Source organism: Podarcis bocagei (genome assembly GCF_964188305.1).
Source record: "Podarcis bocagei genome assembly, chromosome: 3".
Classification (NCBI taxonomy): Eukaryota; Metazoa; Chordata; class Lepidosauria; order Squamata; family Lacertidae; genus Podarcis; species Podarcis bocagei.
Window position 1 is genome coordinate 25,978,615 of NC_138127.1, and position 13,492 is coordinate 25,992,106.

General features: G+C 44.1%; 1 protein-coding gene across 1 annotated transcript in view; it reads right to left on the bottom strand.

The window, feature by feature from the left end:
* Positions 1 to 13,292, bottom strand: part of ELOVL4 (ELOVL fatty acid elongase 4) — a 50,687-nt gene extending 37,395 nt beyond the window's left edge. Inside the window, exon 1 of the mRNA XM_081187369.1 lies at positions 12,635 to 13,292. Coding sequence (XP_081043495.1) covers positions 12,635 to 13,277 — 643 coding nt within the window. The 5' untranslated portion in view covers positions 13,278 to 13,292. The remainder of the gene's footprint in view (positions 1 to 12,634) is intronic.
* Between the last annotated feature and the right edge of the window lie 200 nt (positions 13,293 to 13,492).

Consider the following 13,492-nt stretch of genomic DNA (forward strand, 5'->3'; position numbering starts at 1 on the left):
GCCGACTTCATAAAACTTAGGGAAGTGCTGGGTGAGATCCCATGGACAGCAATACTAAAAGGAAAGGGAGTTCATGATGGCTGGGAGTTTGTTAAGAGGGAGATAGTAAAAGCACAACGTCAGGCAATACCAATGAGACGGAAACATGGAAGGTGCCTAAAGAAGCCAGGGTGGCTATCTAAAGAACTTTTAACTGAATTAAGATTAAAAAAGGATGTGTACAAAAAATGGAAAAGGGGGGAAACCACCAAAGAGGAATTCAAACAAATAGCCAGCACGTGTAGACACAAAGTCAGAAAAGCTAAAGCACAGAATGAACTCAGGCTTGCTAGAGAGGTTAAAAGCAACAAAAAAGGCTTTTATGGGTATGTTCGTAGCAAAAGGAAGAACAAAGAAACAGTGGGGTCACTCAGAGGAGAAGATGGTGAAATGCAAACAGGGGACACAGAAAGGGCTGAACTCCTCAATGCCTTCTTTGCCTCAGTCTTCTCCGATAAAGAAAACAATGCCCGACCTGAAGAATTTGGAGCAAATGATTCAGCAGAGGAAACACAGCCCAGAATAACTAAGGAGACAGTACAAGAATATTTGGCTAGTTTAGATGTATTCAAGTCTCCAGGGCCAGATGAACTGCATCCAAGAGTATTAAAAGAACTGGCAGATGTGATCTCAGAACCACTGGCAGTCATCTTTGAGAATTCCTGGAGAACAGGCGAAGTCCCGGCAGACTGGAGGAGGGCAAATGTTGTCCCTATTTTCAAAAAGGGGAAAAGAGAGGACCCAAATAATTACCGCCCAGTCAGTCTGACATCAATAGCAGGGAAGATTCTGGAGCAGATCATTAAGCAAACAGTCTGTGAGCACCTAGAAAGGAATGCTGTGATCACCAATAGTCAGCATGGATTTCTGAAAAATAAGTCATGTCAGACTAACCTGATCTCATTTTTTGACAGAATTACAAGCCTGGTAGATGAAGGGAACTCAGTGGATATAGCCTACCTTGATTTCAGTAAGGCATTTGACAAGGTGCCCCATGATATTCTTGTAAAGAAGCTGGTAAAATGCGGTCTTGACTCTGCTACCACTCAGTGGATTTGTAACTGGCTGACTGACCGAACCCAAAGGGTGCTCATCAATGGTTCCTCTTCATCCTGGAGAAGAGTGACTAGTGGGGTGCCACAGGGTTCTGTCTTGGGCCCGGTCTTATTTAACATCTTTATCAACGACTTGGATGATGGACTCAAGGGCATCCTGATCAAATTTGCAGATGACACCAAACTGGGAGGGGTGGCTAACACCCCAGAGGACAGGATCACACTTCAAAACGACCTTGACAGATTAGAGAACTGGGCAAAAACAAACAAAATGAATTTTAACAGGGAGAAATGTAAAGTATTGCACTTGGGCAAAAAAAATGAGAGGCACAAATACAAGATGGGGGACACCTGGCTTGAGAGCAGTACATGTGAAAAGGATCTAGGAGTCTTGGTTGACCACAAACTTGACATGAGCCAACAGTGTGACGCGGCAGCTAAAAAAGCCAATGCAATTCTGGGCTGCATCAATAGGAGTATAGCATCTAGATCAAGGGAAGTAATAGTGCCACTGTATTCTGCTCTGGTCAGACCACACCTGGAGTACTGTGTCCAGTTCTGGGCACCACAATTCAAGAAGGACACTGACAAACTGGAACGTGTCCAGAGGAGGGCAACCAAAATGGTCAAAGGCCTGGAAACGATGCCTTATGAGGAACGGCTAAGGGAGCTGGGCATGTTTAGCCTGGAGAAGAGGAGGTTAAGGGGTGATATGATAGCCATGTTCAAATATATAAAAGGATGTCACATAGAGGAGGGAGAAAGGTTGTTTTCTGCTGCTCCAGAGAAGCGGACACGGAGCAATGGATCCAAACTACAAGAAAGAAGATTCCACCTAAACATTAGGAAGAACTTCCTGACAGTAAGAGCTGTTCGACAGTGGAATTTGCTGCCAAGGAGTGTGGTGGAGTCTCCTACTTTGGAGGTCTTTAAGCAGAGGCTTGACAACCATATGTCAGGAGTGCTCTGATGGTGTTTCCTGCTTGGCAGGGGGTTGGACTCGATGGCCCTTGTGGTCTCTTCCAACTCTATGATTCTATGATTCTATGATTCTAGTTTGTTGGAAAATGTGTTCCAATTTATGTATTTAAACTACCAATTTCTGTGCCAAGCTTTAAAAATAAAGTTGCAGATTAATGTGGAAGTGGAACAAAACAGACCTATAAATGAACACATTCAAAACTGGCATGGATAGGAAATGGTGATCAATCCATTTCTAGCTTCCATCCACCCCCTTCTGCAGGTGCATTCAACATTATCTTCATCTGGCATAAGCATGTATATGTCTCTGCACACACTTTTGGTTTGGCATTAGAGGGTGAGCCCAGCCTTCCTTCCACCTCACACTATGCTCCTCCCCATTCCTTCTCTGGCACAATAGCAAGGAGACTGGAAGCTTCTGCTTCTGTTGTAGTGTGTCATTCAAACCATAAACTGTGGTTAATCTTAGCTATGACTAGTGAAAACAAGCCAGCTCCAAGTGAAGCACAACGAACATTCAAAACAACACTCACTGGCAAAATCAACAGCTTCCTAGCTTTAATGTACCAAGCTAACAATTGTATTGGAACAACCACCACAACAACCAAAATGTGGTTCCAACTAAATCCTGAGCAAACACAGTCAAAATGAAACCCGCTGACACACACTACCACAAATGTGGTCATAAAGTTGAATACAGATATCTGCCCTTTAATTATAGTGACATTCCCGGAATAACTCCGCCTTAATGAACTTGAGGCCAATTGGAGGAAAATTTCAGCCACATGGCTTCTGATGCCACCACAAACCTGGATATGGTAACTACTTAATGCAGAATTCCTACAAATGCAGTTTCAGCAAGACCCTACTTAAGTTTGACACACCGGGAGAATGAAAACTGCTGCTACAATTTAAGGCACTCTCTCCAAACATTTGCTCGCAGAATGTGAAAAACAATAGAAAAATTAAATACTATTGCTGTGGATAATAAAACAAACAATAGAACTAAAGAATCACCATCAATTAAAACAAGTTAAATCATTATAAACAACTAAGACAAACATCTGGAAAAATGCAATGCAGTGTGGCTGACCCTGTTCTGTGGAACAACATCCCTGTTGAACTGGTTAATTCAACAATACATGCTGTAGATTAAATCCTAGAAATTTTGCCAAGCTATGCTTCTCAAAACATATGAAAAACACAACACAGCATATGTCTGTCACTGAGATGAAAGGCAGTAATGAATTGTCAAACACACAAAAATCACATGCTATATCACAAACATGCATGTTACAGTCCTATGGTTTAAACTACATCAATCAAATCTGCAGATATCTTAAGGGCTGTCACATGGAAAAGCATGCTTGTTTTCTCCTGCTCTTGAGGGTAGGACTCGAGGCAATGGCTTCAAGTTACAAGAAAGGAGTTTCCAACCAACATTCAGAAAACTTTCTGACAATAAGAGCTCTTCGGCAGTGGAACAGACTCCCACGAGAGGGGGTGGACTCTCCTTCCTTGGAAGTTTTTAAGCAGAGGTTGGCTGGCCACCTGTCATGGATGCTTTAGCTGAGATTCCTGCATTGCAGGCGGTTGGCCTAGATGACCCTTGGGTCCCTTCCAACTCTAAGATTCTATGAAACCACTCAGTTACCTTTCCTTGTTTACAGTAGCAATCCGCTGCATGCTGATGCATACGAGCATCACCTTTACCAAAGATGACTAGTGCTGCTACCTCTGATTTGTTTATTCACCATGTTTGTATTGCATTTCTCTTCCATAAAGCTCAGATAACCCAAAAGAGAAATTGTATTTTAAGTTCACAATAACCCATGTGACAAAAGCAAGGCTAAGAGATTGTGACTTGTCTAATGACCACTCTGCGAACTTCTTGACTGGTGCTGGCTGACTGCCATTTGTCCCTTAGTAGGACAATAGGAAGCTGCCTTATACTTGGTCCATCTAGCTCTACCCTTGGTTCGTCTAGCTCAGAACTGCTGAAACTGATGGACAGCGGCTCTCCAGGACTTCATAGAGGGATCTCTTCCTTGGGATGTTCCATATGCAAAGCTGATGTTTAAGCACTGAGCTACATTCCTTCCCCTGTGTTCCACTACACACACACACACACACACACACACACACACACACACACACAATGGGGTGTTGATTTGGAATTTCCACTCTTTAGTGTTACTCTTGCAAAGATGATCCACATATGGAGGAGCCTATTATTAAAACACTATCCTTGCTAGACTACGGCAACAAAGTAAGGATACCAGCAACTTGAAATGAATGTGAGTTGTACAAAAGAGCAATTGCACAAAACCTACTGGTGTCCTAGGCATTGTTACATTAGAAGTTTCTGCCTTTCTGAAGCTTCCATGCATTTCAATAGAAATGTTACACAGAAGAAACTCCCAGGTAAACTACAATCATAATATCCAGCCAAGGGTGGCATTAGAAACACCCACATACCTCCTGCCAAGTGTGCTTAAAAATCTAATTGTGACCATTTGATTGCTAGGCAAAGGTAATTTCCATAGATTGAGCTATTTCTTTATCCACTGGTAATGCTGTAGCCAAACAGCCCACAAAATACATAGAATATGGATGCTTTAGTTAGGATTCCTGAATTGCAGGGGGTTGGAAAACATATCACTCGGGGTCCCTTCAAACTCTACGATTCTATGATAATACAAAATATATAAGCCTTCTGTATTAAAATGGGGTTGATGTTATAAGAATGAGGCTTTAACTCGTCATATACATAAGAACATATCCACCATGACTGCCAATTTGTTTCTGGGTCCCAATTCAAGGTGCTTATACTGGCATTTAAACCCCTAACCAAGCTAGTCCTCAAATATCCTTCCCTACAGACTCTCTAGGATCAGATCAGCAGAGGGTGGTGACTTGGTAGTTTCACTGCACTCAGAAGTTCATGGTGGTGGTGGTGGCCCAGAAGAGGGCATTCTCTGTGGCAGTAACAAGTGGAAACCCCTGAAATAGCATGTTTGGGAGGTGAGGAGAAGGCAGAGCTGGTACAGCACAGAATCCACCGCAACCTGAGACAGCCTGCTAACATCATGTGATTGCAACAGTTCTGTCTCCTCTCCACCCCTTTGTGTGGTGGCAATATAGTGTTTGTCCATTGGGGCAGGTGCACTGGGCTGCTCAGCAGCTGGACTCCCCTGGTGGTTCAGGCCAATGAAATCAGGCAAAGTTGGGCAGAGGGACACATTTGCCTCATCCAAATCAGGGGTCTGGATCACTCTTCCCAATCTTACCTGAAACTGCTATGGGGAGAATGTTATTTGTTGTTTCTTGTTATCTGAATGGTAAAAATTTGCTTAGGATCAATGCAAGCTGTCTGTCCACTTGGTCTTAGATATAACTTTGGTAAGCACAGGGTGGGGAGGGAGTTTATAGTGAAGTCTGAAGCATCTCAAAATGCCTCTGGCAAATAAAAGAACATGATCCTATGCACACTTACTTAAAAGTAAACTCCAGTGATCAGTAAGGGACTTCTGCGTAAAAAGGCCCAATAAACTTGAAATCTAATGGATCATTTTGTGTAGTGTAACACCACCAGAATTTGTTTTTTAACGTTCTGTGTGGCACCTTCACTAATAACTTCTATGAAAAGAGGAAAGGGCGGTCACTATTTCTTCTGTCAGCACACTCCCTAGGCTAGGTCACGTGTGAAAATGTATTGCCACAGGGCAAGAAAATTGCAAAGCACAATGAACTGTATCTCAGGATTAGATTTCCTGGAAAAATATATAACTGAATAATACTTCTTTAATCACCTGCAGACCTGTAGTCCTTTGAAGTGTGCACTGAGTTTCTGATGAGAAACATCTCTCCACCCCATTCCTATCCCAGCACTATAAGCTAGGAAGGATATTGAAATGCACAGAGATCAAACTGAAGGGATGTATGAATACTGCCTCTGCAGCAATTGCTCAAGATCATGGGTGGGGAACCTGTGGCCCTCAAAATGCTGTTGGGCTCTAGCTCCCATTATTCCTGATCACTGGCAATGCTGGCCAGGACTGATAAGAGTTGGAGTCCAATAATACCTGCAAGGCCACAGGTTTCTCCTCCTTGATTTTAGTAAAATGCTGAGGAGCAAAACAGTTCCATTTGTTCTGCTCATACAGCCATTAGCCTCCTGAGAGAACGTCCCTCCAAAACTAGAAGGAACATGGAGCAAAGTTACATTGGAGTCAAAATGCATAGCTATTCAATTACTCTACTGGCTGTAATATTAAATATTATGCGTTGGACCTATCTAGGTTAAGTCACGCTTAGAGTAAGCCCATCAAAATCAATGTGACTTGATATTTGTGATGAAACTTCAGCCTCAGTGATTTCAATGGCTCTATGCGAAGCACAACTGAGTTGGGATCCAAACCTATATTTTATCCCCGCAAATTACCACAATAAATGAGACTATGAGACAATGTGTTGTGGAAATAAGAACTCTGATTTACCCATCATACCCAATGTATGCTCAGTCAAAAACAATATAGCAGTGGCAGAGAACAAAGCAGCAGGTACAGTTCTATATCACCTTGCTTGGGCATAAGACCCAATAAACTCAGCAGACTTATTCTGAGTGAACACGTGCAGGTATTCAGTATAGCTGCCTTCCTAAACCTGGTGACCTCCAAATATTGTGGACTACAACTTCTATCATCCGTAATTGATGGCTATCAAGGCTGGGGCTAATAGGGGTTGTATCTAAAACATCTGGAGGGTACCAGGTGTGGGAAGCCTGATGTATAGGGTTTTGCTGTTGAGTTCAGTTCATTGTTCTATCATAAAACAGGATCTCCCCACCCTACTGATGGTGCAATTCAGGTGTTAAACTTGAAATGTTTAAATGCAATTCTGGGCTGCATCAACAGGAGTATAGCATCTAGATCAAGGGAAGTAATAGTGGCACTGTATTCTGCTCTGGTCAGACCTCACCTGGAGTACTGTGTCCAGTTCTGGGCACCACAGTTCAAGAAGGACACTGACAAACTGGAACGTGTCCAGAGGAGGGCAACCAAAATGGTCAAAGGCCTGGAAACGATGCCTTATGAGGAACGGCTAAGGGAGCTGGGCATATTTAGCCTGGAGAAGAGGAGGTTAAGGGGTGATATGATAGCCATGTTCAAATATATAAAAGGATGTCACATAGAGGAGGGAGAAAGGTTGTTTTCTGCAGCTCCAGAGAAGCGGACACGGAGCAATGGATCCAAACTACAAGAAAGAAGATTCCACCTAAACATTAGGAAGAACTTCCTGACAGTAAGAATTTTCTGCCAAGGAGTGTGGTGGAGTCTCCTTCTTTGGAGGTCTTTAAGCAGAGGCTTGACAACCATATGTCAGGAGTGCTCTGGTGGTGTTTCCTGCTTGGCAGGGGGTTGGACTCGATGGCCCTTGTGGTCTCTTCCAACTCTATGATTCTATGATTCTATTCTATGTAGGAAGAGGTACAAGAGGTACATAAAACCTAAGTTTGCATAGCAATTCTGGGGAACCTGCCAGTTGGACTGCTTTTTCAAGCATCCCAGTTTATCTTTCTATCTGGAATAGGTCAGATTATCACTGAGACCAGAACAATCCCCTTGGTGAACTGAAACTATAAAAGGGATTTATTTGTAATCTGTAAACATGAGGTTTTCTCTTTACTTGGCTACCCTTCACACACAAGCCCAAATCTGCTTCTGAGCATCAAGGGACGCTCAGCATCAAGACGCTGAGCATCTGATGTTGCGCAAAGCTATTCATACTGTACACACCTGGAAGTGCTCTCCCGTTTGATCACTGCGCTCAGATTTGCACATTGATCTCTTGCCCATATGGACCACCCCACAGATTTCAATGAAGGCACCTGATCCATACACAGAAGGTATGCATGTGTGGATTTGGTCCTTCCAATGAAATGAATGGAAAATGTTCTGGGGAGAGTTCTGTGTGCCCATTAACTTGTAGTCTATGGTTTTAGAAGTTCACTTCTCCCAGTAATATTATTAACTTATCAAAATAAGTTAAAAACAAAAACAAAAAACAAGAGGCAAAAAATATTATTGGACAAGGGCTCTCCTTAGCTGGAATAATGGCCGAGAATTCTTAGATTTTCTTCCACCACTATTTTTCATATTGCTTAATAACTGGGTGCATATATATTTACTATAAAGCTATGTTCATTGAATATATTGGGTCATTTTACCACTTATTCAGAACTGCTAGTTAGAAAACTGCCTTTTCAGGACTAATGCCTTTTTTAAAATAAAGTGATCACATGGAACTAAAGCCATAAAGATGCTGTATAACATTGATAATAATAACTTGGTATATATCAGTATTACTAATAATCTTTCAGAAGACTTCAGATTTATATTAACCTCCTAGTCAAGCAATAGCTGCTCAATTTCTAATTTATACACACACACACACACACACACACACACAATTTCACCCAACATTCTTTCTTATCTCTTACATCCTGCAGGTTCTCAACTTATAGAAAGCAAGAAATTAGAAACACAGCGAACAATTTTTGAACATTAAAGCAGCTAATTCACCTTCCGCTTTACCATGATGCAATTTCTGAGCAGTCAACTTGTGACAGAAATTCATGCTATACTCTGTGATTAATGAAATCTCTTCCAGAAAGCAACTTCCAGAAAATTATCACATTGTATGAGTGATACAGTTGCATGAGTTGGCCTTGAGGGACCTAATTAGAGTTGCGAAAGAACAATAAAAAATATTTAGGAATCTGATTTTAGAAATATGAGAATGCTGAGAACAATGAAGGGAAACTGTGTAGGTGTCTGAGGAAAAAAAAATTATTCATTCCTTGTGCAATGTTGCCGTATAGTGATGTTTCCAACATGGTGAAATGTCTTATTCATTGAGCAATATTAACACATGGCAAAAGCCTTTACAATATGACTGTTGGGCAAGGCCACAGCATGGTATAATTTCAAGATGATGTGGATTGAGAAATGATGCTGCGGAGCAACAGATGATCTGATTCATCTGTTGAGTAGCATCACTGCTATTATCAAGGAGCTCTACAATCTGATAGACAAACCCACATTTTTGAAACAACAAGCACCAGTATTTGCATGCATCAGGGATTAGTATTCAGGAAATATTACAACAAGCATGAGAATGTGGCCAGGAAAATATGGAGTAAAGAGTAAAGGAGTGCCCATCCCATTGAAAGCATCATCCAACACCTCAAGCTTTCCTGACTCTCTCAGTAGCAGAGACAGTGACACAGAGTTATAGCATATAATCATATCACAGAATTGTAGAGTTGGAAGGGACTACAAGGGTTATCTAGTCCAACCCCCTGCAATGCAGGAATCCTTCGCCCATTTGGGGGGCTTCAACGCGTGACCCTGAGATTAAGAGTCTCATGCTCTACCAACTGAGCCAAAATTTGCTCCATCCTTGTTCTAAAATAAAGCTTCGGAAAAGGAAGGCAACAGTTAACACTGGGTGGTAGTTAAATGCATGCTGGAAGCCCACAGATCAATGTTGTCTTCAGCCATTAAGGATGGGGAGGGGGCATTAGCCACCCAGATGTTGGGACTCCAACTCCCGTCAGTCCTAGCAGCATGGCCAGTAGTCAGGAATGATGGGAACTGATGTCCAAAAACATCTGGAGGAGCACAAGCTACCCACCCCTGTAGCAAATAAATAGCTGTACTGTTATAAATTTAAAAACATTGGCGCTGTATAACCAAATGATCCAGCACATTGCACTGTAATACGTAATGTTACTTGGTGAAAGAGAAATCAATCTGCCCTAGCAGTACCGCTACATTTATTTCAAACAGCGTTGGTGTGTGGCTTCTTCAAGAACCAATTAAATGAATGGAGAGATGCAGCCGCAGTGCTTGGAGGACTCCTCCTACAGTACTGTGACATCAGGATACAAATATTATTTTGATTCTAAAAAGCTGCATGTGCCGATAAGGGCTGCAAGAGCACACTCTCAGAGCTTGCTTACAAGTAATTTTGATGGATTTGGAGGCCAGTATGTTTAGGAAAGCAGCTGAAATCTCATATAGTTCCTCACCCACAGCTACACTATGTTCCCACAATCTCATGGTTCTCCAAAGAGCCCAAAAATGAATAAACTAAAATGTCCTACTTTAACATTTTTAACTGGGGTGTGTGTTCTTTTGTCACAGAGGCATCTCAGATTATGCCATACAATTGACACCTATGTATGGCAATCTCAAACAGTTGACTAAGCAAGATAAGTTAGGCACTATTTTCTCAGCAGTCTAAATGATAATTAGTATTCCCTCAAAGAGAGGAAGAGTCCATATCATAGCATTCTGGTTTGCTGCCAAATTCTTCCACACTAATAGTCTACCTTCTTCTATAAGAGCTGATATTTTGGCTGTTGCTGATTTGTGCAATGTAAACTCTAGCAATTGTGAGGCAAAGTAGTTATTAATTAGGACCATAAAACTACTTTGCTATTAAAACCTTGTCTTTAAAAGTTTCTTAGAGATGACTAGCGCAGCAGTTTGCTTTTATGTTAAATGAGAATCATATAAAAGCACTGTAGGAATGAAAATGGCTCATTGAAAACATACAACTACAGCATTTTACTCAATCTTTTACATTTTGGGGAAATGCAGATGTTGGTTAATATATCTGAAGTATGTCTGAAAGTGAGATCAGGAGATGAAGTGCAATAATGCAGATCAAGCAAGAATGTGGCAACTGAAAACGTAAGATTAATTTACAATCCAACAGATGGCAGAAAGGGATGGGAATAGGAATGAAGGCAGCTCACGCAATAATGAGTTACTGGGATCTATAACCAAGGCCACTTGGATTCCATAGCAGTGAAATCCATCATAGGTTCATTGTAGAGCCATCTTGGCATTCAATAAGTACCTGACAATCTTTACAGCTGTGCAGAAGTGATACTTAAGAGTAAAACGTGTACATAAAAGACAGTCCTGCCTTCTTTAAGATAAATGCAGTCATACACATTCATTAAGTGCATCTCTGCCCTTTAATGAGTATGTATTAAAAAATATTGTTTAGTGTATTGTTCAGGTATGCCCTTCATAAGCCAGAATTGTATGTACAAATACTGACAAATACTGCCCAACATCCTTGCCACTGCATATGTGAAGCCACTCAAAGACTGCAATCCTATGCCCATTTACCTGGTAAATCTCACTGACCTAAGTGGGACTGACTTCTAAGCAAATATGCACAGGATTGCACAGTACCTTTCTGACTCTTTGGCCTTGTTCCAAATTCCAGCTGTAGCTATTTTACTACAGATCCTACTTGATGGATATTGATCTATCCAGCATCAATTCTGCAATAACATCTCATCTTGAAAACGGGGAAGGGAAGTGAAGGGGGGGGGGAGAGCCTACACCTCATAAAATGAAATGTGAGACCAGGCCTTGAACTCCATTTCATTTAAATTGAACCACACATAGCCATCTCACGAAACTCTGCTATAACATTCAGATTACAATGCAAACCAGTCTATCTTACCAAAATGGGATCTGCTTTAAGCCTAATATCTAATGTGTCATGATGTCATGATGGCAAATGACCCCTGTTTTCCCAGTGTGTCCTCCACATGTTCCCAAAGCTAAGCCTGTAACAATGGGAGGTGGGGGGAGACACTTTGCAAACATCTCCATTTCTCATTGTGGGCCTGGGCCCAAGAGCAGCAACGTGACTGGCACGTTCCCAGTTTGCTCGGAAAGCTCCGCTATGCAGTGACGGAACACAGTGACCAGCAATTAACATGGTTACCATCGCAGCCAAGTCTCCAGTAACAAAGGATTTGGAATCAGTCACAATGGGGTGGGGAATCTTTTTACATTTAATATATACAGTATCTGTATATGTATGCATATTTGCAGTTCCCACCCAATATTCAGGCAACTGCGTGGGAGCTGCTGGAAGAAAACCTTATGCAGCAAACTTAAACGGAGCCTGCTCCTCCTGCTGCACTTCTAGCTGGCGGTCCCCCTAAGGGGAATGACGGTGAAGTGAAAAGAAAAAGAAGAAAGACCACACCGAAAACATCCACTTTCAGAGCTATTGGCTGCTGGGGGTGGGGTGGGGGAGAGAGCGCTTAAACAGGCCCCATCTAAAGCCAGATCCAGGTCCGCGTCGCAACCTTCCTTCCCAGACCCGCTTTCCCAGAAGCCACGGAGCCATTTTGACCGCTGTGTGACAGTGACAGCAGGCGAGGAATTGGAGACGGGGCGCGGGTGGGGGCTGCTGCTGCCTGGCCGTCTCTTTGCGGCCTGGACGAGGGAAGGGGATGGAGGGAGACGGGGATGGAGCTGAGGCGGCGGCGGGAGCAGCAAGAGATGGCAGAGGAGGCGGCGGCGGCGGCAGGTGCCTTGTGGCCAGCCAGGCGCGCTAAGAGGATGCAACTTGGCCTGGGATAAGGGGCCTGCAGGAAGCGCGGCTGCGGAGAAGGAGGCTGCGGGGAGCTTAACAAAGGCTTGGCAGCGCGTCGCTTGGCACACAGGCTCGGTTACCTCGGATGGTCCAGGTCCAGCGGTAGAACTCCAAGGTGTCGTTCACCACGTTGGCGATGAGGCCCGGCTCCCCGGCGGCGGAGTGGCCCATGGCTGCTTGGCTGGCTGGCTGGCAGGCAGGGCAAGCGAGCGAGCGAGCGAGCAGCGGCGGCGGCGGCGGCAGAGGAGTCGGCGGGACTGGTCGGGGCGCGCGCGCGTCTGTCGCTGTGCGCCGGGGCTGCTGCTGCTGCTGCTGTTCTTGCTGAGAATGAAATTTAAATCTCTGTCTCTGGGTATCTATCTGCAGGCCCCGCCTCGCTTCAGACGACTCCCGTGCCCGGGGCCAGGGAGGGAGGGAAAAGGCAGAAGAACAGGAGCCGAGGCTGGAGGCACCTTGGGATGGAGAGGAGCGCTTAGCTCGGCTTGCGTCACGTGGCCGTCGCCTTTCCCGGGGGCAGCGCACAAAGCGCTCGTCCAGGCGCACGCGCACAGACCCGGGGGCGGGGGCGCGCGCGCTCAGAGCTGAACCACCTGCTTTATTGATCACGGCGGGTGCGGGATTGCTTGGTCTCTTCGCTCGATCCCAGTGTGGGGCGTCCATAAGGCCAGACGCATAAGGCCCCCATTGCAGCGCCTGGCGTGGGTGGGTTTCCCCCGTTGCCATGTCTTGACCAGCTGCCACGGAGGAGCGCTGGCACTGGGGGACCCTTCAGGCGGTGTGACCCCCCACACCCCAAAAGAGACCGTGTCGCCCCACTCCTTTGCCTGTTTATTTATATTCCTTTCCACCAAGCCCTCCGAGTGGCATGCACCCTCCTTCCGCCCTTGGTCCGCATATTGAATCCTCACAACAGCCCTGTGAGATAGGTTGCGCCGAGA